Source organism: Syngnathoides biaculeatus, chromosome 2 (assembly GCF_019802595.1).
Source record: "Syngnathoides biaculeatus isolate LvHL_M chromosome 2, ASM1980259v1, whole genome shotgun sequence".
Classification (NCBI taxonomy): domain Eukaryota; kingdom Metazoa; phylum Chordata; class Actinopteri; order Syngnathiformes; family Syngnathidae; genus Syngnathoides; species Syngnathoides biaculeatus.
The window spans coordinates 9,050,743-9,078,664 of NC_084641.1; the positions used below are offsets into that span (position 1 = coordinate 9,050,743).

The 27,922-nt window shown below is 40.6% G+C and overlaps 2 protein-coding genes across 5 annotated transcripts; one reads left to right on the forward strand and one right to left on the reverse strand.

Annotated features, from left to right (window-relative positions):
• Positions 1-732: 732 nt before the first annotated feature.
• LOC133506924 (ceramide synthase 5-like) lies at positions 733-7,835 on the reverse strand. Of its 2 annotated transcripts, none has more exons than XM_061831302.1 (10): positions 7,660-7,835; positions 6,562-6,664; positions 6,242-6,372; positions 6,098-6,155; positions 5,970-6,020; positions 5,764-5,856; positions 4,041-4,169; positions 2,147-2,253; positions 1,874-2,030; positions 733-1,205 (listed from the first exon to the last, which is right to left on the reverse strand). In XM_061831302.1, exons 1-10 carry the CDS (start codon positions 7,833-7,835, stop codon positions 1,089-1,091), a joined length of 1,122 nt encoding a protein of 373 aa, XP_061687286.1. In that variant the 3' UTR covers positions 733-1,088. The 2 variants fall into 2 exon arrangements, with proteins under 2 accessions (XP_061687286.1, XP_061687295.1); XM_061831311.1 differs by lacking the exon at positions 7,660-7,835 and adding an exon at positions 6,779-6,798.
• On the forward strand, positions 7,725-27,784 carry slmapb (sarcolemma associated protein b). Of its 3 annotated transcripts, none has more exons than XM_061831282.1 (10): positions 7,725-7,866; positions 14,139-14,198; positions 15,984-16,112; positions 16,216-16,290; positions 16,428-16,730; positions 17,369-17,639; positions 19,079-19,250; positions 26,291-26,425; positions 26,846-26,933; positions 27,294-27,784. In XM_061831282.1, exons 2-9 carry the CDS (start codon positions 14,147-14,149, stop codon positions 26,927-26,929), a joined length of 1,221 nt encoding a protein of 406 aa, XP_061687266.1. In that variant the 5' UTR covers positions 7,725-7,866; positions 14,139-14,146; the 3' UTR covers positions 26,930-26,933; positions 27,294-27,784. The 3 variants fall into 3 exon arrangements, with proteins under 3 accessions (XP_061687266.1, XP_061687259.1, XP_061687275.1); XM_061831275.1 differs by lacking the exon at positions 7,725-7,866 and adding an exon at positions 8,153-8,294; XM_061831291.1 differs by lacking the exon at positions 7,725-7,866 and adding an exon at positions 13,849-13,938.
• The last annotated feature ends 138 nt before the right edge of the window (positions 27,785-27,922 follow it).

Here is a 27,922-nt window from a genome sequence, read left to right on the forward strand (position 1 = left end):
TTTCCGCTGTAATAACCTAACTTGACCAATTGGCTGTGATTTTCATAGACTATTAGTTAAGACTATAAATTAGTGTGTGAGCAGTCAGTAACGGTTTGCCTTTCATTTCCACCCCCCACCCCCCCACACACACTTTTTCTGCCTTAACCCAAACGGGAATCGACTTTAATAGCAGTTCAATCTTCAACTCAATCTACCAGGTGATGTCACTTAACCTTTTGTGGAATATCTGACAGTGCAACTCCAAGGCAAGCTTTTGTCCTACTTTCATTTCAGGTTTGCAGTTGTCAACTACTTTTTGCCACCCCGAAGGACCCTGACACATATTATTTACAAACCTACGTAAAGGTATGGTGGCGGTATGCTGTGTTCATTCGATTGAAGCCTTGACCCCTTCTGAAAAACATGAAGCTTTCACATCTTAATTTTGGCCGACAGGATGCTCTGCAAGGGACTCAACACCTGAGGATTCACTATGATGATAAACAAAAGGATGACTTGCAGATCACATGTATTTAATGTTTCAATGAAATTGGAATAGCAAGTTCATCTGAACATTCATAATAATTTTTATACAAATCCTATAATTTATTTACTTTGGTATGAGATTTTTTTTTTTTTTTTAAAGAAAATGTATTGGGAAATTGGAAACTAAGTCTCAAGCTTTCTCAGCATGGCAGATTCAGGAATTTCTTTTCCAGCTGTATGTATATGTATACACACACACGCACACATCTGTAAAAATGTAATTATTTGTATGAAATATTGACAGTTGCGTTGATCTGTTACAATGCAATTTTTGCCATATTAACACACAAGCACACAATACACGCACACAAACACATGCACAGACCCCCGCACCCAGAGGCATACATGCACAATAAGAAGGCAAACCTGATTTGGTTGCTAAATTTTCTTTCACTCTTGCAAGCATGAAACAGGTGTAAACATCAAGTGTAAAAAGGACCAACTGTATCCTGCACACAGTCTTTTCTTTGGTTATCTTCTAAGATGGTCAAAGTGACAAGGTGAGTTGCAAAGGCACAATGGAAGTGAACAAAATCCACACTCAATTTCCACACTTTTCCTTAGTGATCATGTTTTTCTCCATTGAGGTTACTTGTCTGATTGGGGTGTTTACTGTTGCTGGAATAAATCTCCTCATCCGAGCTGCTCTCGATGTCGCTGCGGTCGTCTTTTGCCACCTAGAACACAACACCACAAAGATGAATGGGAGCATAGGTCAGTATTTGTGCGCGTTTATGGATATGTAAGAAATGTACTGGACAATGTTAAACACGAAAAATACACTAATTATTACACTTGAGCTCAACGGGAAGATGTTCATCCATAAGTTTTTACCATTGACAAATCGGCCCTAAAGTTGTTTGCACTTTAAATTAAAAGAGAAAGATTACTTCTCCAACACCAACAGAGAACTATTCAAAGTTCATAAAAACTCCATGATACTTTCTCTGATGACCATTTATTTTCGTTATACATTCAATAAACGTGAGAAAGGTCACTGGCTGGTGGAAGACGAACAACAGAGTAATCAAGAGCAAAGCTGATTTATATACAATACACGACACTATTGGTCATCGTAGTTACAAGCTCAACATAAAAGTTACTTATTGACAGCAGATAGCCGGCCAATTTAGTAATCGATATGGGGCATACCATCAATGTGTACTAAACCCACAACATAAATTTCATCTGCTCGCTTCACACCAAATGTACTGTAGAGTATCCTGTTATAGTACTTGTGACCAAATTATGTGTTGTTTTTTTGGCTTGATTAAAAAAAATCGTTTGGTAGACACTGATATGAGAATATTTAAAATATTTACTGGCTATGATAAGCCAAACTGACCTTTCCCTTAAATATGGCTTTAATAGCAATGCGTGCAATGAGGTAGAACCAGATGATATGAAGAGTCTGCAGGACCAAAAGTAAACCATTAAACAGCCACCAAGCCTGGTATGGGCCTGCAATCTCCCAGCTCTCTATCAGAACACTGTGAATAATCCTGTAACAAATGCATACAGATATACATTTTAAGATATTAATGATCTAGTGCGTGTAGGGAGGGGGGGTCAAATTATAGATAGAATTTGACAAGCTAAGAAAAATAAACAGTATTACCAGAAAGGAAAGATGACAAGTCGCGCGATGAAAAAGCTGATGCTGAACACCACAAAAAGGCCATCACAAAGGCGTTGGTATTTGGCATAGTTGGCTAGTTTGGCTGCCTGTAAAAGTAAATGAGCCATTTATCTTAAAGTAAACACAGGGGCACTCAGTTATCAATAAAAAAAACAGCATTTTTAGGTGAAAAAGGAAAGGCAGAATAGGATCAAAGAAGATGTAGCAACAAGTGCAGACCCATCCAGTGATGTGATTTTTTTTTTTTCATATATTGCACAAACAACATAATACTGTAGTGGGCAGTATATGAGTCAGTACTACAACAACACCTTTTGTGACCTCACCAGAATCATTCAATCATGAAGAAGACGTACAATAATAAGTCTCTTGAAATGTTTTGCCACCCCTGACAAAAGATTTTTTTTTTCACTGCTATGCTAACTACGGCACATGTAAATAAGTGGTCATCCATCCATCCTTGCGTCACTACAACTTGAGTTTTTCATTTGTATGATTTTGTCAAGCCACCGCAGAACGGTACCAGTGATGGCAAAATGGAAAACTGATAACTGTTGATCCACAAACAAAACTTAATGAAACAGTGACATCTGTCTTGGTTGCTTAGTGTAGTAATGTAAGCCTACGCATACAATAACTGGATATTAAAAGGTACTTTATATTTTAGTTGCTTGCCCACAAATAGTTGTCTCTGGAGTGACTGGACAACCAACAAGTTTGAAATTAAGCAACCTAGTAATTTTTTTGTTATCATCTACTTATTTCTGAGAGCGCCGTTATCACCAATGCTTGTGTAAGGAGACGAAAAGAAAGACCAACTTATATGATTGTTAAGGAAAAAGATTTTGGCTCCACAGCCAACCACAGAAGAAATCCAAAAGGTACAGAAACCTGCCTGCAAAGTCGCTCGGACGACACTGGGTAAGAGTATGCCATCCAGCTCACTGAGAGGCATCGTCCGTGTAAACACCGACAGTCAGGTCACCAAATGTGACACGTTTGTATAATTTACCTTCAAATACAGTAGAGGTTGAACGAGTCTGAATTATTTTGTGACAAGCAAACTTGTAACACATTGATTGCATTTGACGAGGCGATTCATCAAGTGTTGTTTGTAGATGAACAGGGTCAAACACTGAGCCATCAATTACACAGCTACACTGAGTCATACATTTAAGATGAATGGCTGAATAATGCCACAATGGTCTAGTAAAGGATATTTCAAAAGCCCAACGTATGAGCTTATTCAGCTTTAGCAAGCTAACGTTTATATTTCAAAAAATGATACCCCTTGGCATGCATTATAAAGGGCTGAGTGGAGGTATTATTATAGTTTTAATAAACAGAATTGCGGCATGGTGGAGCAGGTGTAAAGCATTGGCCTCACAGTTCTGAGGAGCCGGGTTCGATCCCGGCCCCGCCTGTGTGGCCTTTGGATGTTCTCCCAGTGCCTGAGTGAGTTTTCTCCGGGCACTCCAGTTTCCTCACACAACCCAAAAACATGCATTAATTGAACACTCTAAATTGCCCAGAGGTGTGATTGTGAGTGCTGGTCTTTGTCTGTATGTGCCTGGCGAACGGCTGGCAACCAGTTCAGGGTGTACCCTGGCTCCTGCCCCTTGACAGCTGGGAAAGTTTCCAGCACTCCTGCGACCGTTGTGAGGATAAGCGGCTAAGAAGATGGATGGCTAAACAAACAGCATTTGTCATATATGTATTTACAATAAGAATGTGAAAATGAGACTTCAAGCACTGCATTTAAGAGACAGTGTTCAACCGCTACGATTCCACTGAAGAGACTAACTGTGCCAAGTCTCTACTTGTAAACACTGCATCTCCTCCTTGTTGTACTCAAACAAAATCTTTCCTTTACCTCAAGGAAGATGTCTGATGCGTCATGCACACACATGACCAGAGTCCCTGCTCTTAGCATGTTGTTGGCGTAGGAGAATGTGATAAGCACGATAGTGGCCAGGTGGTGGACAAGCATGATGAAGAAATCCTAATGTGGATGAAATGAAGAGAAAGAGGTAAAACACTGTATACCATGTTAAAATGAATAGAACACAAACCTTTGATGTAAATATGCAGTCTTGTAGTTTTGTGACTATGTACAACGTACGGTGAGGTGGGTAGTACATTCGCAAATTGAACTCAAGTAAGACTACGGTGACCAGGAAATTTATTTGAGTAAAAAAATTGCCTTCCAAAAAATTCCTTGAGTAAGAGTAATCAATCAAAAACTATTCAAATACTGAGTAACTGGCTAACCACTTCTGATTTCAGCAGTTTCTTTAAGTCATGCATCAACATAAAATAAAATAGTGAAATAGGAATGTGCAAATTCAAATATTTCCATAAAACTTCACTTGAAACAAAGTTTTTATCACATAAAGTAGGGAAAAATCCTGCCTCAAAAAATAGTCTTAAATTAACTTTACAGTATTTGTTTACATAGATGAAACAGCCCAACAATATCAAACAATGCTTTTTAGAAAATGACTAACTACAGCAAATTGTGCTGTAAAAAATGGTCTCAAATTAACTTGCAGTTTATATCGTACATAAAACAGGATAATGGGCTAACCAGGCAAAATAGTTAATTCCTGGTATATAATTTCATTATATTGAACTTTGGGCTGGAGGATTTGTCTCCATTTATCAGCATTGCTGACATCTTTTTCCAGCCATATAACATAACATCTTTATCTTTAGTCCTGTGTATACAATGTGGATAGGCCTTGTCCCTGCTCCTTTTGAATGTGCGCAAGCCTCTTTATTGTGAGGACTCGAGAGAGGTCGATCCACTGGTTTTATTCCACAGTACATTACATTCTGCAAACGGAGACTGAGGCAGTCTCTTGTACATTTCTTGTAGGTTGAAATGCCAAAGTATTATTTAGGCAGACACCGATGACAGAACTGTTGTTTTTCGTCGTCAGTCAATCCATTTTCTACAACACTTATATTTACTCAAGTCACGGGTGAGCTCGACCCTATCTCTAAGGTAAATATAGATGTCTGCCATGTTTTAAGTAGAGTCACTTTGAAATCTTGGTTTTTGTGTGGGGGGACACGGAGACTATGTGGGGTCATGCGACTGCTGGGCTCTGTTCAATTGGTCAAATAGGGTCAATTGTTGTGAATCACTATTAGATATGTTGGACTGGTGAAATACATTGGGACACAAGTCAGTGACGAGCCAAAATAGATCGTGCAAACAATGATAAATACACAAGGAGCAAGTGGAATGTAGCTCCAGGTAGTGGAGTTAAAGTTGTTTATTCTTCACAAAAATACTAAAAGGTCAGCTGCTTCAAAACAACTCTGACAGTTACAGTTTATCAGAAAAACTACTTGAGTAAATGCCTCTTGTTACAATCCACCTCTGCTTAAGGCCAATGAAAAGTACATTTGAAGCTACTTTGTACGACTGTACTGTTTCGTTGCCCAACCTGTTTCACCAGAAAATCTGCTAATTCGAATACACTACAACAGTAATGAATATCAACACAAAATTGACAGGAACAATGATATGACATGGCAAAAAGTGGTGATCTAGAGGTTTTTAGTCATTCGTACCTGTGTTGACTCACCTTACGTTTTATGTCTATGAACTGGGAAAACATCAGGGACCAATAAAATGCCAGCTCAGCCACATAGTGATTGAATTGTTGAGGACTCTGATGCTGCAGGAGGAAGAGTAAAATAAAAACACCAGTAACACTAGTCTTATGGTACAGATACAATCCCTTATGACCTGACCTCACCATATGGGCTGGCGAATGTGAAATATACGAACCTGAAAGGGATAGTTGTCCCAACATTGTCTGGTGTCCCATGTCCAGGGCGACTGAGAGAGACATCAGGCAGGGTATAATTGACAAAACATACATATAGGGTACTTGATAATATTTCAGCTCAACTTACCACCCATAAATGACGAACGGCATAAATAAAAATCCCCGAGTAAAATGTGAACCGCCACCTGAAGTAAACAAAATAAAGGAGAGGTGGATTTTTTTTAACTCATGGTGAAACTGGTATTTATAGTAGAATAAATGCACAACCTACATGCTCTCGCAGAACTTTTTCTGCATACTAGGCTTTTCTTGGTTGCGGCGGATGCGAAACCATCTTTGTATTTTCCGTACATCCCAGTCCAGTTGCTTGGAAAGTCCCTCCAATTGCTTTGTTTCTGGACACTAGTGAGGACAATGGTGAGAGGAATGACCTTCTTTTTGGTTGCCTAAACAGTGAATAAAATCCCGAATTCCAGCTGGTTGGCAGGCAGGCTTAGGGCACCCCGAGATGATATCATTACACCCGCCATGGTGTAACGCTGACGACGTTTGACACACAGCACTGCAAGCATGTTACACCTTAATATGTACCGTTTTTGACAGATAAACCCTCTCCAAGACAGCATTAGGCTGGACTTGTCGATGCACTCCCGCCTGAATCTGAAGTATGTGGGCACAGGGCTTGGCCACCAGCCTGTATACACACAGATGGAGAAGGGGGGAAAAAAATGACAGAGTGGGGGAAGGGACACGAATGATATAGTTAAGCAAGACATTCACATAGGGCAACAGTCAGTGAGGAGTTTACTTGGAATAGATGAACTTTTAACCACGTCTTGACACAAACTGCTGAGGTTTGCACTAGCTTACAGAGTCGTTGCCTATGTGTGTTAGAGAGAGAAAATAACAGACTTTCAGTGGGACACGGTAAACAAGAAATCCCGGGGAATGTGGCACCTAGCCCAAACAGTCCCTGATGACCTGTCATGTGAGCCTTTGAGCCCGAGACGGGAGAGTCCTGAAGGGTCCCCCCCCCCGGAGGGTCCGTGGTCCGCCCCCCCAGACCAAGACGCTAATGGGTGTCACAAGATAATTAGCTTCGAATGACCAGTGTTCATCCTTCATTTATAAATAAATATATAATATTTATAAATATACATTTATAAACCCACCCCGTTATCTCCAATAGTTTTCCCCAACATGGGAAAAAAAACGGATTTGAGAGAACCACAGCCATGGTTTGGGCCTGACCACTTACTCGTTGCTTCCCTCTGAATGAAAAAGCACATTTTACTCAACTTTGCCCAAGAACACTTACGCAAACAAAACTAAAACGCCCCTTGTTTTCAAGTAACCATTCAACAAACAGAGGGATTCTCAACCATTACAAGTAATAGTGTAACGTCAGACAAGAGTCGCATCGAAACTCAGAAGTGAAACACGTAGGGATTGACACATTGCTAGAACTTTCTGTTGATAAAGTTGAGCTTTCCTCAATCTTTTCACTCGCGAATCTAAATATAGATAAGTAACACAGCTCTACGAGTACTAGTGAGTGTCGTGCTCCGTGGGATCACGACTGCCAAGCCCTTTAGCGGTTAAGTGTTTTCTAATGAGCAACATATGGAGTCCTCGACAAAAAACACGAAACAGTAACAGGGAAGCAGACCAACGTGACACGAGTTTTACCTTTCGAACAGAATCCTCAGCACGAAAACCCCGACCGCCAGTGGAAGGGCGTACAGTATGTCTCCCACTCGAGGATACTCCACGCCAGGTGGCGGATGCTCCAGGTCCGCCCAGGAAACATTTTCGGGAAGCCAAAATCTGTCGCTCCAAAACCAGGCTGAGAACGAGGAAGTCATCGGAGGAGCGACGGAGCAGCAAGCGAGTAAGGTAGCGTTTTGTTTTTTTTTTTTTTTCAAAGTCGTAAAGCTTATGCTCCCACCTCCTTCCAAAAGATCAGCACAGGCGCTAAGTAGGCATTACCGCCGCTTAACTCATAAGAGTAAAACTGTGCAAGGCGGCTAACTTGACACGTAAAAGGCAACACCCACCGCAAAAAAACTTTCAATGACGCTCCTGAGCGAGCGGCCGCCCCCCACAGGAGTCACGCAGGAAGCCGCTTGCCGCCCGCCTTGCGCCCTGATCTCTGATCTCTGAGCCTTGAGTCCCGAACCTCGTCACACCGCCCGCCTGCTCAAGTTATCAAGTCAACGAGCGAGCTAACGGCTAGCTCATCCTTACCTGGCCTTAACCGCTTGCTAAGACGGCTAGCTTTTTGCATAATTTGACGAGTACCCACTTTTTACTCTAGTTTGACGGTAAGTTTACGTGCTTTCAAACTTGAGGTCACCCGCAAACCAATTATCAAGTCCTTTAAAAAAAAAAAAAAAAAACAATCTGGTGCCTATATTCAGGCAACTGGGGTGGGGTGGGGGGGACCTTCATTTGAGAAATATTGTTGAATAAATCATTTACAGTTAAGAAAGTTGCATTTCATTTGAATGTTAATTTAACTTTGATTTTTCAGTAACAGGGTTGTAAATCCATGCTCATGTTACATTTGTTTTTGCTCTGTACATGCTAGCTGTTAGTTGCTCTACTAATTCCACAATATCTTATGTAACAGAAAAGTTCTACGTTTTAAAAGGTTGTTTTTTTCTCCTTTGGTGACAATATTAAGGATGAAAGTGAAAACATTTAAAAATATGCAAAGTCCAAGGATAAAATTCTAAATTAGCTAACGATAATTAGGTATGTTACAACATCCGCAAAAAAAACGGCCGCCATTCTCTTTTTTTTTTTTTTTTTTTTGTGCTGGATTTGGGCCATGTGTTTCGTTTTCTCATTGTTTGACCCAAGGTAATGTTTTTTTTTTTTCTTCAGATTATGTAGTTGGGAAATCTAGTTTTGGAAATGTTCAATTACATTGAGATTATCAGTGTTTCAGACAAAGATGAAAATTTATATCAAATACAGCGTTAAAAATCAGACATTCACAGGATTTGGAAATGATAGAAGACAATATAATAGTGATTCACTATGATTTTTCTTGTTTTCTGTGAAGTTTTTAGTCACTTGGTTAATGCACTCAGTCCCTACTTCAGACCCACTGAAGTGGACTCTTCTGTCAGAAAATGGCCAGTTTAAACATCACATTTTTGTTTTAATTAATAAGAAACGTGGTCATTTTCTACCAAAGAGTCAAGATTTCAGTTACATATTTCTGAATATTTACATTGATTTCTAGGCAACAAAATTCATGCTGATTTACAAACATTGTCATAGAATCCTTAATCCCTGTCCGATTCCGACAAACTAGGTCTGATTTTGTTTATCGCAGTGATATCTACTTTGATACATAAGTATTTAGAAAATATACGTGAACGTATATGAAAATGAAAATTTGGATAGTCTAATCATGTAGTTGCAAGACACTTAACTATAATATGGGATTTTTGGCACCTCCTAATGATCTGATTTAGTTTTGTAACAATGCCTTGCTTCGATATGACTCAAGCTAAATGGTTGTCTTGCCTCATCCTCATTATTTCTAACCCTGTGTTCTCCTTTCCCAATGGTGACCTGGACCTGGTTGTTCAAAACACCATTATTTTGAACCATTGGTTAACTCCTCACCACCAGTTAAATTCTTAACCCGCTGTTGGCTAACTGACCATTAAATATGAGTTGTTCAAAACAAACGTTGGTCACATTTTTAGTTAAACTTAAGAGTCAAGTCTTCTTAACAAATGGTTAAAAAAAACAAGAGTTTTAAACGACAGGGCCTTGTGCGCTGTCCGTATAAGGACCTTGACATTCATAGGTAAAATACGTCTTTTCGGCTATGTTTTAGAGCAACACTAAGAGATCCATCGTGGGATAGTACTGGATAGTCATGAAATATATATGTATTTTAAAAAAAGATTGAAAAATTATGCAGGATGTGTCAGAAGCTGACAGGCTTACTGGTGATCAGCATTGTCATCTACTCTTGTAATGGCTTGAGTGAGAATTACTTTTTCATCCATTTTCTGCGCCGATTATCCTCACGAGGGTCGCGGGACTGCTGGAGCTAATCTAAGATGTCATCGGCCAGGAGGCAGGGTATACCCTGAACTGGTTGCGAGCCAATCACTGGCTAGTAATTGTTTTTTCGTTGTAGATTCCCAGTCATTCAGGTAATGGTAATTGGCCACTGAAGTCTTATTGTTTGTTGAATTTCTTTTCCATTCTATTCTTCCTATTCTATTTGTGAATTTCTTCTTGCTGACAGGCAGTTATACTATTAGGGTAATGAAGTACACCTTTGCTGAAGGTGTTTTTTTTTTTTTTTTTTAAATCTTAGATTAGAATTTTTTTTTAACAGCAGAGGCTTGTAGCTGACATCAAACAATTCTATTGAATAAGGTCATGGAATTATTTGAATGATATCTTGTGTGATTGTTAATATTCTCCTTGGTTCACCTTATTGCATGTTGACGCTGTTGGTTTTGTCCATCTTGGAAGACTCCCAAGAGCTCAATCAATCAAGCGCTCGATTAACCTTACAGCTCTCTATTTTTTTTAACATCAGATTGTCATAAACAGACATATGGATAACAGTTGTTGGAAGTAAATGACATAAAGTAAATTTTGTAAATCCCCACCAGCAATGGTAAAAATTTAATTAGGGTGGATTGTGTGGACAGCTAACGGGATGGAAAAGTAAATTTTAATTTCCAAATGTGGCCAAATCAATTTGAGAGCTGCGTACAATAACAATAGTTTTTTTCACCATGAGCCAAACGGAATCTGTTTTTGGTTCGTGCTCCAAAATTACCCTAAATTACCAGTTGCTAAATGAAATACCGTACTAAGTTAAAATGATCAAGAAGTTCAGTTTTTTTTTTTAAATCTCAATATGTTTTGGTTTGCTATCATAGGATGTTGGAAATAGCGACTAAGTTGTTTTAAGACATTAACAATATTTATTTTGTTGTTAAATGGTATAAATAAAGTTGAGCCGAGTAAGAACAATCCTCTTAGTGCTCCCTTGGGCCTTTGAATAAGATGTCATTTTTAAACATATAATGTTTAACATACAATTTAAAATGGAACTGCTTTGATTAATTTAAAGTGTATTGTTGCAACAACACTAAAGCAAACTGATGGACAATGATGCATATAGGACAGTATGCCAGTTGTTTGTTTTTTTTTTAACCAATTTTTTGGGATATGTGTATTGCATAATCCTTTTTTTTTTTTTTTTTTTTTTTTTTTGCTGTGACCTCAATTACACAACAGTGAAATTCACCCATGATCATTCTGTATATTGTAAAAACGTCACATCGGCAGTTTTTGTTATAGGATAAAAAGAAACTACTGTATTCTTTTAAAAGATCATTTGGCTGCACTGTCACTTATCGTAAATAGCAACTCTTTTTGTGTGATAGTGAAGAATACTACTAGTTACAACCGAAGGTGGGCTTTGCTTCATGCAGAAATAAAGCAAAATGTGCAAATCTTCCAAAAATAGAGAAGGCTGAAATGGTTGATCATTGACAGAACTATGTCAATGATTAGTAATGTCTCATTCTAAATCTCTATTCCATGAGTATTTTGTTCAACTCAGGGCAAGGTCTCTGTGTTAAATCTGATGTATAACCATTCAAGGTGTGTTATTGTTTCAGTCAGGATATCTTACATTTCACACTTAATGTGAACTTTTGAATCTCTTCATATTATCTTAAGAGGCAAATAATTGATTTTTTTTCTTCAAGATGTCAGTTTTATCTTCTGATAGCCGAGGTCCCCCTCAGTCTGAAACCAAAGCTTTGCTCCCTCACTCAGGGTGCATTTGGAAATTCAAATTACAAATGTTCTGAGCGGCTGGGAATACTCTCTTTATTAGAATTTATGAACTGCGTGAATGAGGTTGTTTAAATCCCCCTTCAGACCGCAACCCTTGCATCTTTTTTAAACAGCTTCCATGCTTGTCCTGTCTGGCATTCTGATGCTGTTTCCACATTCAGATCGGTCAGAGTACACTCTTGGCACTCCCTGTGTGTGGCGTTCTAAATAATCGAACGGCGCCGAGTTTTCTAACGGGCCAAAGTGTAGCAGAGTACACTTTTCAATGCAGTTACTGTATTCAAATGTGGAGTTGTGATATAGTTACAGAGAATGCATGGCTATGTTCAACAAAATAGCTGTGCGAGCAGTAATTAGCTAGCATTAGCTGTGTAAACAAGCAGATTTTTAGCCATGGCTGTGCCATTGGTAGCCTAACTTATTCATAATGAAGTGTTATGCTTACAGTAACAACATTTTTACTGATTTGGGAAATGTGTATATATATATCCATTTTCTGAGCCACTTATCCTCACGAGGGTTGTGGGAGTCCTGGAGCCTCTACCAACTTTCAACGGGCAGGAGGCAGGGTACACCCTGAACTGGTTGCCAGCCAATCGCAAGGCACATAGAGACAAACAGCCGAACTCACAATTACACCGAGGGGCAATTTAGAGTGTCCAATTAATGTTGCATGTTTTTGTGTAGTGGGAGGAAACCGGAGTGCCCAGAGAAAACCCACACAGGCACGGGGAGAACATGCAAACTCCAGGCAGGCGTGGCTGGGATTTTAACCCCTGTCCTCAACGCTTTACAGCTGCTCCACCGTGCCACCGGGGAATGTACAGTTAATTGAAAATGAAAAAAAAAAGATGAATGTACATCAAGCAGAAAAATTGATCATTCTGGATCACTTCCTAATCTCAGTTGTCTGAGATCCCTGAACTCAACTTCTGTTTGCTAGTCTTATCCTCAGTCGTTGACGAATAATGGGTGGGCAGTTTTTATTGTTCTCAGATGGATATCATCACTAGCACCCTTTTGTAGTTACATCATAAAAAGGTTAAAAAAAACAACAACACGCTAATGGAATTAATACTGTAGATCCTGTTTCTTAACCTTGATTGAGCCAAGGCACATATTTTATATTACCAAAAAATCTTTGGGCACGCCACTCCACCAAAAAAGTGTAGCTTCTGCCATCTAGTGGAAGAGCATTAAATTGTTCTCCCTGTCACTATAAAATGCAGGCATCGATAGATTAAGAAATTTGCATCATTTGTAGTGAATAAATACCACAGTACACTGGTTAGGAATCACAGCTATAGCTGACACTATATCTCATCTCAGTTACCACCACCTCAATTACCTTTTCGCAGAGGGTCAGAGAGTTGGGATTTTTTTTTTTTCTTTTTTGGGTGACTGAATAATTTTGTCATTTAAAAACTGCATTTTGTATTTCATTGGGTTGTCTCTGGGTGATATTAAAATTGGTCTGATGATTTGAAACCGTTGTGTGTGTTATATGCAAAAAAAGAAATCAGGAAGGGGGCAAATATTTTTTAACTGCACTATAGAGTCCCATAAGAGAACATAATAAAATCTCTAGTTTATCCCTGTTACTGCTGCCTTTATAATTTTTCATTTAAAGGAATTTAGAGATTATGGAGTCTTGCATAAACAGTCGTTCATAGTCTGTGGCTTTTTACATCAGCACAAACAGGCCACAGAGCAGCGCCCTAAACAAAACCTCTCAGTGTCAGTATGCAGCTGCAGCTTCCGTGATGCTGGGACTGGGATGACCTAGTGTGTTGGGGCAAGCCATTGTAACAACAAAATACAGGGGTGTCAGGTTTTAAGGATATTTATTTTACAATACAAATACTGTTACATTTTAATCAAACCAACATATCCACCTTATCATTGGCTGAACCACACCTCTTTAGCCTGTGGTTTTCATTGTAGCATTATTGATGAGATTTGACAGTGTCATGCCCAGGTCCCCTCTTCCCTGTTGGACTGTTCCATTTTGCATCTAAAAAAATGTGCTAGTTGGAGAAGAGTTCTTCATGTTAAGGACTGCTCTCGCCACAGTGCTGTACAAAACTGTAGGGTTGGGATTAATTAATTGAGGTAACGCTTTCAGCTGAGCTTGTCTTTGGGAAATTTATTATTTAATGTAATTTATCTACTCACAGTGCTTTCAGCTTGGTTGTGAATGAACATGCATTATTGTATATAATATAACTTTTTCAAATATTTAATAACAAATAGTGCTTTGAGTTTGCCAGGTTGTAGTTTCTCTTTCTTACATATTAATTATGCTTTTACAGATAAGACGATGGAAGAGAAAGAACTGAGTGATCCCCTAAACAACATATCACTGATTAAAGGTAATTCATCTTATTTTTATTGGAAATGTTTGAAAATGAATTGGGTGATATCATTTAGGTCTTTCCCTTTGCTCGAACCTGCTTTGAACAATCATTAAGTGACATGAAGTGTAGTGAAATTATCATGAGTCATACTGGTGTCTAAGCCTTTCATTAAAGACAGCTGCATGGCTTTGCAAGTTGATGTCCTTGTTTGTGTGAAGTGTCACTTTTGACCAGAGAATGTGTCAGCTGGGTAACCAGTGACATTTAAAATGGATGATCAAGCTAGACCTATAAAATTGATTATGCCATTGTGGTTCTTTATTATGACACCAATTTAAACAGAATCACGAGTGAATTTATTTTGCATGAGGATTGTGCTAAATCTTCAATGCTTCACTGCACAGTAAAGAAAGCATTTGTAGCAACCTCATCATAGTGCTTTAGTCATTTTGAATTAAATCTTCAGAATCTTTTGGAACCCATGTGTGCAGCCCTGGATTATTATCATAGCGCTATCGTCAACAGATTAATTTAATTCTGTATACATTTAGCCATTAGGGCCAGGTCTGAGACAGACTGTCTCATTCATTTGGTGGAAAGTGGCAGAAGGGTAGCGAGGCCATCACGACTTTAGCCTTCAGCACTTGAGCTAAAAAAAGAAATTCCCCAACATTTTTTTTGTCATCACCCAGCATGATGCTCAGTATCCCATCTCGTCAAAATGTATTTTTATAAATTATAATCCCATCAATACTTGGATTGTGTTGCAGTCAAGCCATGTTGGGTCTTGGTATCCAAAGATACTGTATTGTGGGAGATTCCCTTGTGTTGCTCCACCCAGCTCCAATCTGTTTCAACTTGACAAAGACCACTCTATCAAGAGAGAGCCCATGCACTTTCTCACTCATAAATATGCAGCATGGAGGAACACACAACCAAACACTAGACTGGACACAGCACAGCTTACCAGCCTTTGTTAGGCAGCACGGTGGTCATGTCCTTGAATCAGAGGGTACCATCAGCCTCAAGTTGTCACCTTGTTGCCTTGGATTTTTTTTGGTGCCGCTATGGATATGTAGACCGCATTAAGTCAGCAATGCGAGAGAGGCATGCAGCAGCCTACCGTGACAAATGCTGCATTGCACTCATCGGATGTGTCCTTTTATGGTGCACATGCTTTCAACTGTTGTGACTCGTTTTTCTCAAGTGCCAAATGCTCGCCCCAAGATGAGGTCATCTCTTTTTCTAGCCACCAAAGATTAGTGGCTCAAGATATTAACTGGGAAGTGCAAAACACCAAGCATTTGTAGAGCTTGTTTTTACCAAACAAAAAAACCATAACGGGCCTTTGACAGGCTCCCCCAGTCCATTCGCTTTGTGTGGTGAATACACTGTGTCGCTGTAAGGTAGGATAGTTCTGCCAATGGGATTGTAGACGGTTTTGAATGAGAGACTGTATAAAAAAATGCAGATAATGGAGTTCCGTTCTTTTCTGGGTTTGCAATTAACTCATGTAATAGGCCTGTTTTATTATCTTGGGAAATCAGCTCCTGTGTCAGCCCTAGTTACATATCTGGGACTGAAGCAGAATTAACATAGATGGACTTTAAGTCGCCCCTCTATTTTTCTTGATGACAGTGGATGCCATCATTGCTTCGTCGTTATGACTGCGGCAAATATTCAGCCTCGACATTCCACGGACTTTGTGGGAAGATAGGAACGCTTACATTTGTAGCCAACCACCCGTTTGAATAGCACTATTGATTTTTGGGCAACTATTGTTCTTTAATGGCTTCTCAGATGATCTCACGAGGTCAAATATGGGTTCCTCAAGCGAATACGAAAAAACAATCCAGCGCTTGAATGATGAACTTGGAAAGGCCCAGGATCGGGCCAACACAGAGAGACACAAATGCATGGAGCTAGAAGGTAAAAAAGGCTACATACGTAGAATTATCTTTTATTTCCATTGTTCTTGCTCAGGACAGGTATCACAGATCCCTAAAGTAAAATATAACATCACATTTTGCAGGTATCCTTGATAAAGAGAGAAAAGACAAGAAGCACCAAGCTGATGAATCTGCAAAACAGGTCAAACTTCTTCAAGGTAGACTAGCAGCCAACAGATGTCGAGTTGCTGATTTTTCAGTCATATTAAGAAAATTGCAATTAAACCTATTATCAATGCCTGTTTTATTGTGTTATTACCACAATTATCTTCTATAATAAACATTCGCTGTACAGGCCAGCTGCGGCAGCTCCAAGATGCAATGGATGTCCTAAGAGAGCAGACAGATGTCTCTCCTAGTTTACATGATGAGCTACAAAGTTCACGTGATGAGGTGAAGTCACTGAAATGTGCACTGGAGGCAGCTTCTGCTGACCGGGACCGTGATGTCAGCGCAATTGAGTTTAACCTGGCAACCGTCTCCAAGGATTTAGACAAATGGCGTCAGACTGCCACCAAATACGAGCGAGAGCTTAATGACCTACAGCAGGATCTGCAGCAGCAGGGCATGCAATGGCAGAAAACGGCAGAAATACAAGGTAATTTAGGCTGAAAGTACACTTTGTGATACCATATCATTTTGTGTTTTTGTCTCTTATTGTATATTTATATTGTTTGTGTTAACACTTTGTTTGAGTTCTAACAAAATAATCCATCCATGTGACATGATATGTGCATTAATATTTCACTGTTAGTTGATGAAACAACTTCAAATGAAATGGAAAGTTTCTCCTCAACAACACACCATGTTGCTGCATGTATGATGCACTGCTATATTCATTTGCTAGAAGTCTGCATACTCACTAGTCACATTTTTACTGATCTGAAGTGGTTTGGCTCAAATCGCCGTTTTAAGATTGGCATTTGGTTGCTGCAGCCATTCAACAACGGAGCGGTTACTGCTTATGCCACTAACAGTGGCTGTTCATCATTTTGGAACCATCAGTTTAATTGCCGCCTGATTTATATTGTCTTTTGGCTTCTGGAAAAAAAAATACTGCCTTTCATAATTCAAATGTCATAATTTATTTAAAAGTCAGCACAACTTTATTGATATCTCTGCCCACGGCTTTTCTTCATGATCAAAGATCTTTGGCCTAACGCTATCTGCCTTTCTGGGTCAATTAAGTTTTCACTTAATAAATACGTGACTGTATTTTGTTATTTCCTTCCACAGCCAATGAGCTCCAGTCCATGCAGGTGGAGTGTAATGGCCTTCAGAAAGAGTGTTCTAGTCTGAGAGCTGACAAACAGGAATTAGTGAATAAGCATCAGAAAGAAAAGGGCAATCTGCAAAGTGAGTGCACTTCCCTCAGGGCAGAGAAAGATGAACTCCATAAGGTCCACCAGAAAGAGAAGGGCAACTTGCAGCAAGAAAATGTAGCACTGTGTGCTGAAAATGAGGCAATGCAGCAGAAACAGCAGCAAATGGACAAAGATCTCGTCAGGTCAGTACATTTGAGAACATACAAGTATGCTTGGCGGTTTAGGGATATTTTACTGCATCTTATTTATTCTCTGCCTGCTTCTCAAATTGGCCTGTATGAAATGTGGACCGTTGACCTTGAAACAACAATTTTTCTCGATCTGTATTTCATTGTTTTAACATTTGTCAACGTTCACTTCCACACAGTCTCTTTGGAAATCATTGTGTTTCCACATTAAGTCGATCAAATTATGCTACTTTTGAAACAATTTGTTAATGACTACTTGGTTGCAAATTCCTTTGCTTTAATCAGTGCCTCGAGATGCAGTGGCATTGAGGAAATCAGCCTGTTTCATTGCCTGTGAATGATGGAAGCTCACATTCTCTTAATTCTTTGTTTTTGGGTCTGGTGCCACTAATTTATGATACCCCATTTTATTTTCAATGGGGTTTGGATCCAGTGAGTTGGCTGGCCAGTCAAGCACTGTGATGGCATGGTCATAAAACCAAGTTGTGGTTCTTCTGGTGGTATGGGCAGGGGCCAGCTCCTGCTGGAAGATGAAATCTGCATCTCCTTACAGATCTTTAACAGAAGGAATCATGAAGTCCTCTAAAACATTCTGGTAGACTGCTGGAGTTATTTTGGAATTAAGAAAGCAAAGTTTACCATCACCTGCACTGTACATTATACCCTAAATCATGAGTGGCTGTGGATATTTCACACTGGATCTGGATGGTTTCTTTCGGCTTATCCCTATCGGGGTCGCCACAGCGTGTCATCTCAGATGAACGCACATATATGTTTGGCACAATTTTTACGCCAGATGCCCTTCCTGACGCTTCTCAGGGAGTGGAGGCCCCAGTGGGATATGAACCCACAACCCCTGGTTTACCAAACTGAGCTACGGGGCCTCCCCGTTTCACACTGGATCTAAAGCAGCTTTATTCTGTTTTTCACCTGTGTTGAAAAACCCTTGGACCTTGATTCCCGAATGAAAGGCACACTTTACTTTAATCGGAAAGTTCATTGGCCGTCAGATATTTGCAGTTCTATATCAAAAGACAAAAAAAATATATTCAGTACATATTACTGTATAAAAACTAGCTTTTGGATTCAGATATACTGAGCACAATGATGATGTGGAGTAAAGGACTTGCGAGAACGATTGATGATGATGTCAATTGATTGGATCGGCAAATTATGTCATGAAAGACGATCATCATAAAATACCAATTATCATCTGATTCCGATTAGGCAGATAAGATCGGCACAAGGTCTAATAATTTACATGATATTCAATTTCGGAACGTGTCTGTATATCATGTTGCTGATAAGATCGGCGCAAGGTCTAATAATTTACATGATATTCAATTTCGGAACGTGTCTGTATATCATGTTGCTGATGATTTTGATCCACCCGCTATTGAAATCAGTGTTGTCATTTTTTTGTTTGTTGCTAGTGCGCGTGCTCAGAATGAAGAGCTGAGCAACAGTCTAAAAGCCCTTGAGAGAACTCAGCAGGAGTTGGAAAAGAAGCTGGTGGCTTTGGAGCTCAAACACCAACAGGATAGCAGCAAGCTACGAAGCCAACTGAATGAGGCAGATAGCTGCAGAGAGACACTGCAGAGAGAGGTAGGTTTTAAATCATCCAAACACATGCTGTTGTTTACATCAGAAAGAATCTCACCGCACACCATCAAACCAATGTCACAAAAAGTGAAGACTCAGATTAAGTGCTCACTTAGTGGAAAAGAATTAGTTGTTGTACCGATCACTGACAGATGAACAAATATCTGTATTTTCAGTATTCTGTAAATCTGTAGTGTGAATTTACAGTGAAGAAAATGGGTATTTGAACACCCTCCTATATTGCAAGTTCTCCCACTTAGAAATCATGGAGGGGTCTAAAATTTTCATCGTAGGTGCATGTCCACTGAGAGGATGTACAGAAAAACACCCCCACAGCATGATGCTACCACCCCCATGCTTCTCAGTAGGGATGGTGGTCTTGGGATGGAACTCATCATTTGTCTTCCTCCAAACATGGTTAGTGGAATTATGACCAACGAGTTCCATTTTGGTCTCATCTGACCACAAAACATTCTTACATGACTCCTCTGTATCATCCAAATGGTCATTGACAAACTTAAGATGGGCCTTGACCTGTGCTGGTTTAAGCAGGGGAACCTTCCGTGCCATGCATGATTTCAAACAATGACATTTTAGTGTATTACCAACAGTCACCTTGGAAACTGTGGTCCCAGCTCTTCAGGTCATTGACCAAGTCCTGTCATGTATTCCTGGGCTGATTCCTCACCTTTCTAAGGATCGTTGAGACCCCACGAGGTGATATCTCGCATGGGGCTCTACTTCGATTGAGATTGACAGTCATGTTTACCTTCTTCCATTTTCTCATGATTGTTCCAACAGTGGACCTTTTATCACCAAACTGCTTGGCAATTTCTCCGTAGCCCTTTCCAGCCGTGCGGAGTTGTACAATTTTGTCTCTGGTGTGTTTGGACAGCTCTTTGGTCTTGGCCATGTTACAAGTTTGAGTCTTACTGATTGTATGGGGTGGAGAGGTGTCTTTATGCACCTTACAACCTCACACAGGTCCATCTGATAATACACAGAGTGGAGGTGGACTTTTAAAGGCGGACTAGCAGGTCTTTGGGGGTCAGAATTCTAGCTGATAGACAGGTGTTCAAATACTTGTTTGCAACTGTATCACACACATAAATAGTGACAAAATCATACATTGTAATTTCTGGATTTTTCTTTTTTAATTATCTCTCAGTGGACATGCACCTGTGATGAAAATTTCAGACCCTTCCATGGTCTCTTAGTGGGAGAACTTGCAATATAGCAGGGTGTTCAAATACTTTCTTCACTGTATTTATGTATTATTTTGGGGACAAGGCTCGTCCTGTGTGTGTGTTTAAGCAGTGGAGCTCACTGCTGCTCAGCTCAGATTGTCAAACCTCTTCTTCATCATGGATGGTCATCTTAGATTTCCCTTTTTTGCTACTGAGGAGGAGTTTCTTCACTTGAGTTTTTCCTCCGAGGGGAGAGGTGGCACCAGTTGCTGCAGACTCTGTGGACTTGTTCACCGGCCTTGATATGCAGGGAGTAGAGTAACAAGAAGCTTAATGCAGCCCTATGGGGGCACAAACCAGTGCAATCTGTAGGCCGGTCCCAAGCCCGGATAAATGCACAGGGTTGCGTCAGGAAGGGCATCCGGCGTAAAAACTGTGCCAAACAAATATGAGCGTTCATCTAAAGAATCCCATACCGGATCGGTCGTGGCCCGGGTTAACAACGCCCGCCCCCGGCACTGCTAACCTGCAGGGCGTCGGTGGAAATTCAGCTACTGTGGGTCGAAGACAAAGAAGAGGAGGAAACCGGATTTGTCATCAGAAGAAAAAGGGGAATGCACAGAGCCTACCTGAATGTAGGGACTTTGAATGTTGGGACTATGACAGGAAAAGCTCAGGAGTTGGTTGACATGATGATTAGGAGAATGGTTGATATTCTGTGCATCCAAGAGAGCAGGTGGAAAGGTAGTAAGGCTAGAAGTTTGGGAGCAGGGTTTAAATTATTCTACCACGGAGTAGATGGGAAGAGAAATGGAGTAGGGGTTATTTTAAAGGAAGAGCTGGCTAAGAATGTCTTGGAGGTGAAAAGAGTATCAGATCGAGTGATGAGACTAAAATTTGAAATTGAGGGTGTTATGTATAATGTGGTTAGCAGCTATGCACCACAGGTAGGATGTGACCTAGAGTTGAAAGAGAAATTCTGGAAGGAACTAGATGAAGTAGTTCTGAGCATCCCAGACAGCGAGAGAGTTGTGATTGGTGCAGATTGTAATGGACATATTGGTAAAGGAAACAGGGGCGATGAAGAAGTGATGGGTAAGTACGGCATCCAGGAAAGGAACTTTGAAGGGCAGATGGTGGTGGACTTTGCAAAAAGGATGGAGATGGCTGTAGTGAACACTTATTTCCAAAAGAGGGAGGAACATATAGTGACCTACAAGAGCGGCGGTAGAACCACGCAGGTAGATTATATTTTGCGCAGACGATGTAATCTGAAGGAGGTTACTGACTGTAAAGTAGTGGTAGGGGAGAGTGTAGCTCGACAGCATAGGATGGTAGTATGTAGGATGATTCTGGTGGTGGGTAGGAAGATTAAGAAGACAAAGGTAGAGCAGAGAACCATGTGGTGGAAGCTGAGAAAGGAAGAATGTTGTGCGGCCTTCCGGAAAGAGGTGAGACAGGCTCTCGATGGACAACCGAAGCTCCCGGAAGACTGGACGACGACAGCCAAGGTGATCAGAGAGACAGGCAGGAGAGTACTTGGTGTGTCATCTGGTAGGAAAGGGGAGAAGGAGACTTGGTGGTGGAACCCCAAAATACAGGGAGTCATACAAGGAAAGAGATTAGCGAAGAAGAAGTGGGATACTGAGAGGACTGAGGAGAGGCGAAAGGAGTACATCGAGATGCGACGTAGGGCAAAGGTAGAGGTGGCAAAGGCTAAACAAGAGGCATATGAAGACATGTACACCAGGTTGGACACGAAAGAAGGAGAAAAGGATCTCTACAGGTTGGCCAGACAGAGGGATAGAGATGGGAAGGATGTGCAGAAGGTTAGGGTGATTAAGGATAGAGATGGAAATGTGTTGACTGGTGCCGGTAGTGTGCTAAATAGATGGAAAGAATACTTGGAGAAGTTGATGAATGAAGAAAATGAGAGAGAAGGAAGAGTTGAAGAGGCAAGAGTGAAGGACCAGGAAGTGGAAATGATTCCTAAGGGGGAAGTCAGAAAGGCATTACAAAGGATGAAAAATGGAAAGGCAGTTGGTCCGGATGACATACCGGTAGAGGTATGGAAGCAATTTGGAGAGATGGCTGTGGAGTTTTTGACCAACTTATTCAACAGAATACTAGTGGGCGAAAAGATGCCTGGAGAATGGAGGAAAAGTTTTCTAGTTCCCATTTTTAAGAACAAAGGGGATGTTCAGAGCTGTGGGAACTATAGAGGAATAAAGTTGATGAGCCACACAATGAAGTTATGGGAAAGAGTAGTAGAGGCTACACTCAGGACAGAAGTAAGTATCTGCGAGCAACAGTATGGTTTCATGCCTAGAAAGAGTACCACAGATGCATTATTTGCCTTGAGGATGCTCGTGGAAAAGTACAGAGAAGGTCAGAAGGAGCTACATTGTGTCTTTGTGGATCTAGAGAAAGCCTATGACAGAGTACCAAGAGAGGAACTGTGGTACTGCATGCGTAAGTCTGGTGTGGCAGAGAAGTATGTTAAAATAGTACAGGACATGTATGATGGCAGCAGAACAATGGTGAGGTGTGCCTTAGGTGTGACAGAGGAATTTAAGGTGGAGGTGGGACTGCATCAGGGATCAGTCTGAGCCCCTTCCTGATTGCGGTAGAAATAGATGGGCTGACAGACGAGGTTGGATTGGAATCCCCTTGGACCATGATGTTCGCAGATGATATTGTGGTCTCCAGTTAAAGCAGGGAGCAGGCGGAGGAACAATTGGAAAGATGTAGGTACGCACTGGAAAGGAGAGGAATGAAGATGAGCCGAAGTAAAACAGAATATATGTGCGTGAATGAGAAAAGTGGAGGGGGAAGAGTGAGGCTACAGGGAGAAGAGATAGCGAGGGTGGATGACTTCAAATACTTGGGGTCAACAATACAGAGCAATGGAGAGTGTGGTCAGGAAGTGAAGAAACGGGTCCTAGCAGGTTGGAACAGCTGGCGAAAGGTGTCTGGTGTGTTATGTGACAGAAGAGTGTCTGCTAGGATGAAGGGCAAAGTTTACAAAACAGTGGTGAGGCCAGCCATGATGTACGGATTAGAGACGGTGGCACTGAAGAAACAACAGGAAGCTGAACTGGAGGTGGCAGAAATGAAGATGTTGAGGTTCTCGCTCGGAGTGACCAGGTTGGATAGGATTAGAAATGAGCTCATTAGAGGGACAGCCAAAGCTGGATGTTTTGGAGACAAGATTCGAGAGAGCAGACTTCGATGGTTTGGACATGTTCAGAGGCGAGAGAGTGAGTATATTGGTAGAAGGATGCTGAGGATGGAGCTCCCAGGCAAAAGAGCGAGAGGAAGACCAAAGAGAAGGTTTATGGATGTGGTGAGGGAAGACATGAGGGCAGTTGGGGTTAGAGAGGAAGATGCAGGAGATAGGCTAAGATGGCAAAAGATGACACGCTGTGGCGACCCCTAACGGGACAAGCCGAAAGGAAAAGAAGAAGAAGAAGAGAGTAACAAGAAGCTTCCGGGATGAGAGGGCAGCCACTCAGTTGGGCAGGGATGAGAATCTTCCGCCGATCGGCAGATTTCTGAATTTTTGGGACCAAAATGACCATTCTTGAGACAAGTGCAAATCCGTTGAGAAAATGTCGGGTGGTATCGTGCGCCTGCCTCTCGGTGGTGGGCTCCGAGCTCCAAGTTCAGCTTAGTGCTAGCACAAGCACGGCTATCATGTGCCGTTCTAACTTGCTCGGTAGCGTAAATATTTGCATTTTGCGACATAAACAAAACGTGTTTGCGGCAGATTACTCGATTGGACAACAGAGTTATACAGTATAACGATCCAATTGTGTTAGTGGTTAATGGAGTTTCACCATTGCCATGTACATGTGTTCTCGGTTCTCAGAAATCGCAGTGTAACTTGTTAGTTAGCCAAGTAATGGCGCGTGGGACTTAGCGCGAACTGAGCGACGGTGTGTTCAAAGTTTTACGATGGCGAAAGTGTTAGAGAAAAAGGATGAAGATAGAGCGAAGGCAATTGACAAGGATGCTGGAATCAAAAACTGTTTCAGACGGGCATGGCTTGAAAAAAGTGTAACCGTGCAGATGGGACCGAAAACGGTATCATGTCTAACCGAACACATACAAAAAGTGGACATTCGTAGCAAAGTGCTGTGCACTCTGTGTTCCGATAGGAGCAAAAATTATCCAGGAGGAAACTTAACACCCCCAACCCCCCACCCCAACCCCAATGAAAGACATTTTCAGTGTTTTTCCAAATTGGTCATTCTCATCCATGGTTAGGTAGTTCCCTGCCTTCTTAATCAAAGCACAAGCAAGTTATCTGCCACACTGTCGCAATTTGGTCATGTGGGCTGGCTTCCCGGTGGTAAATAACATTAGTTTAGGACAAGGCAAACCCAGTCAAAACTAGACCTTTCACTTGTGTACTGTACTTCATTCTTGACAAAGGGTGGTATTGTTTTGTCATTTAGGCCAAATATTTTCTGTTTTTTAAATCAGTTACAATTATCTGACATCTTAAGTTACAGTATATCACTCGTAAATCTCAAGGGTTTTTAATATTGTTGATTATCAACTTAAAAAGTGTGAATTTAAGAAAATCCTATTCCCTCGGCTCAATAAAGTCCTTAGTTCTTTTGTAAAACACAAAGATACATACATCACTTGCATAGCTTGTACCACCACATATAGAAACGCCCAGAATTCACCTAAGTCTATAGTCATCCTCCCGACCATGTGTTTAATTTTTAGTTATATCAGTGGAGCAAAGTTGTACATATTAAACTCTGACTTGGAGGTGGTTGCAGCTACAGCTGACCTGCTGCTTTGTGTTGTTGCACTTTTAGTTTCTTGCTTATGCACTGTCATTCATCTTGGAACAAATGAGGATTTTCACAAGGCAACAATGCTAACATGGAGAAAGTATGTCACTGTTTGATGTTCCAAACAAACGGGCTGAACTAGTTCTGTCATCTTGTGACAATCTTTGAAATCAGGCAATGATGTCTCGTGCCAGGTTTAGCAGGCTGCGTGTATTTTGTGTGCGCATGTACGTACAGTACATACAAGCCACTCCCTCATACTGTAAGAGCAGTATTTAACAGAAAATTGGGATGAATGATAGTTGTTTGAGTAAGTACAAACAAAGTGTGGCAGAGACAGGTTAACCGCCTTCTTCTGATTGGTCATGTATCTGCCAAATTCTGAAATGACCTGTTGATTAAGAGAAACCACTTGTTTTGCTCAGATGTCGTGAAACCCTCACCATCTTAGTGACCTTTCTGCAACTGTCTACAAAAACAGCCTGTCCCAATACATACTGATACATGCCACATTAATATGTATGTATAATATAGATGATATATTAGATATAATATATATAATATAGAATATGGCTTCTGGGAATATTCCTCAATAATTCTGGTACATGATGGCATCATTCTGTTACAGTTTTATCTTTTCGAGGCCTAGGGTTAATATAAACTTAATGGTCCTGTTGGGAACTTCAGATGGCATGTTTTGTAAACTTCATTTTAGCTACTATCGTACGGAATATCTTTTTCCACCTATTCAGTTCCATAATTGCTGCCTTAAGTACTGTATGTTGGCAGCAAATTCTGAAATTGTGCAGAAAAAGTTAAGCTATCAAAAAGGTAGGGAGGGTTCCCAAAAAAAGTTTGAAAACCACTGATTTAAAGTAGTGCTAGCAGGAAGTTATTTCACAGATGATACAGAATGATGGCTTATTTGAGAACATGCTGTATTTGCATACTTGTTGGTAAATGTTAAACTGTCACTTGTAGAAAAATAGGGGGTTACTGCAATTTATTCATATGTGCTCCAAATGAAAATTTTTGTTTTATATAGTATGAGGAGACCAAGACAGCGTTGACTGATCTAAAGGGAGAATATGAGAAGGCTGAGCAGGAGAAGCAGTCACTTGTCAATGAACTGCAAGACTGCAAAGCAAACATGAAGGAATTAGAGGAGAAAGGAACAAAGGTTAGTGTCACTTCATTTTACGCAGGCAGATGCCCTTAGTGTAAATTGTAGAACCACTAATTGAACTGAAAAGCAACACTATTACATTTATTTGTAAAACATCTTTCAGCCTGAGGAGGAGCTTTGCTTTGGGCTTTCACATCAACTAAACATAAAATGTTGATTTTTGTCAATCATCTCTGCCCAAATAAGTGGATCATTTGTATGATTCACTTAATGTTAATCCCAGAACGATTTTGTTCTCATCTGGTATGTTCTTTTGTTGCTTTACAACATTGACAGTCGTGTGAATCCCATTAAACACCACCACATTTAAAAACGAGAACTACTTACTGAAGGGTGTACCTGTATTAATAAAGCTTAGCCTTGCTAAAAGTATGTCCCATTGCACAGTTGATAATTATCACTTCCCTTCTGTAGACATCCCTAATGCTGCCTGTTCAAGCCATAGTCATCGGCCTTGTCCTGGCTTTGCTGTTATGGTGCTTCGGCGCAATGTGGTAGTAAGGTACATGTTATTCCTGCCCATACCTGTCATTCTCATCAGTGTCCTCCTGATCACTGCATGGCTTAATCAGGTACCCCTCGCTGTCCTCCAACTGCCTTCCTTTGGAGAAACAAAAACAATCAATCCGGACCGCAGTAATTTTAACCTTTCAAATCATACGGCTTCAACATCTGACATCTGTTTGGTATCTCTGAACATTAACAAGCTTTTCTCCCAGTGACTTTGGACGAGCTCATCTTTTTAACCCAAATGCTCTGTTGCAACGGCTTGATCTCCTTCCATTAACATTTCTACCAGAAGGACTCTTGCTTTCACATGGGGTGGCTCATGTCTCCATTTTTGTTCCACCATTTGTTTCAGAAGCCGTGGATGATCTGGGGGCCTGTGGTTGCTGTGGTTTTAACAGCTGTGACTGCTGCTGCACTCTTTAAGACCTGAGGGTCACACATAGGTGGCTCACACACGCAAACACGTTATACATGCACACAGCAAATCTACAGGTAGATGTCATAAAATTTCTCTGCACTGAAACTTACATGCATGACACACATTATCTGCACTGTTAATTAGGAGGAGCCATACTTACCACTGTTTAAATACCTTGAAAGTGTTATTCCAGAGGGAAGCTGTGTTAATAAAATAGTTGTTTAAATGTTTGTTTGCAATGACTAGTTGAATATCTTTTGGCCAATTTGAAGAGATGTTGAGCTGTAAGATGTCCATTAATGAATGTATATATTGTCTACACACTAATTGTAATTATATAAAATAATAGTCTGGATGGCTTATTTGCGGCTGAAGCCTGCCATATGTGTGTAGTTGTCAGCATAATAAACATTGTCAAAAAGTGACCCAGTTGAGTCATCATTAGTGTCTTAAATAATAACCAGCATTAGGCACAATGGCACAAAATATGCATAAAAATCTCACTGAGCCTGAACAAGCCCATTATATATTTTTCACAATTTAAAACAATTCCCAGGTGTCTT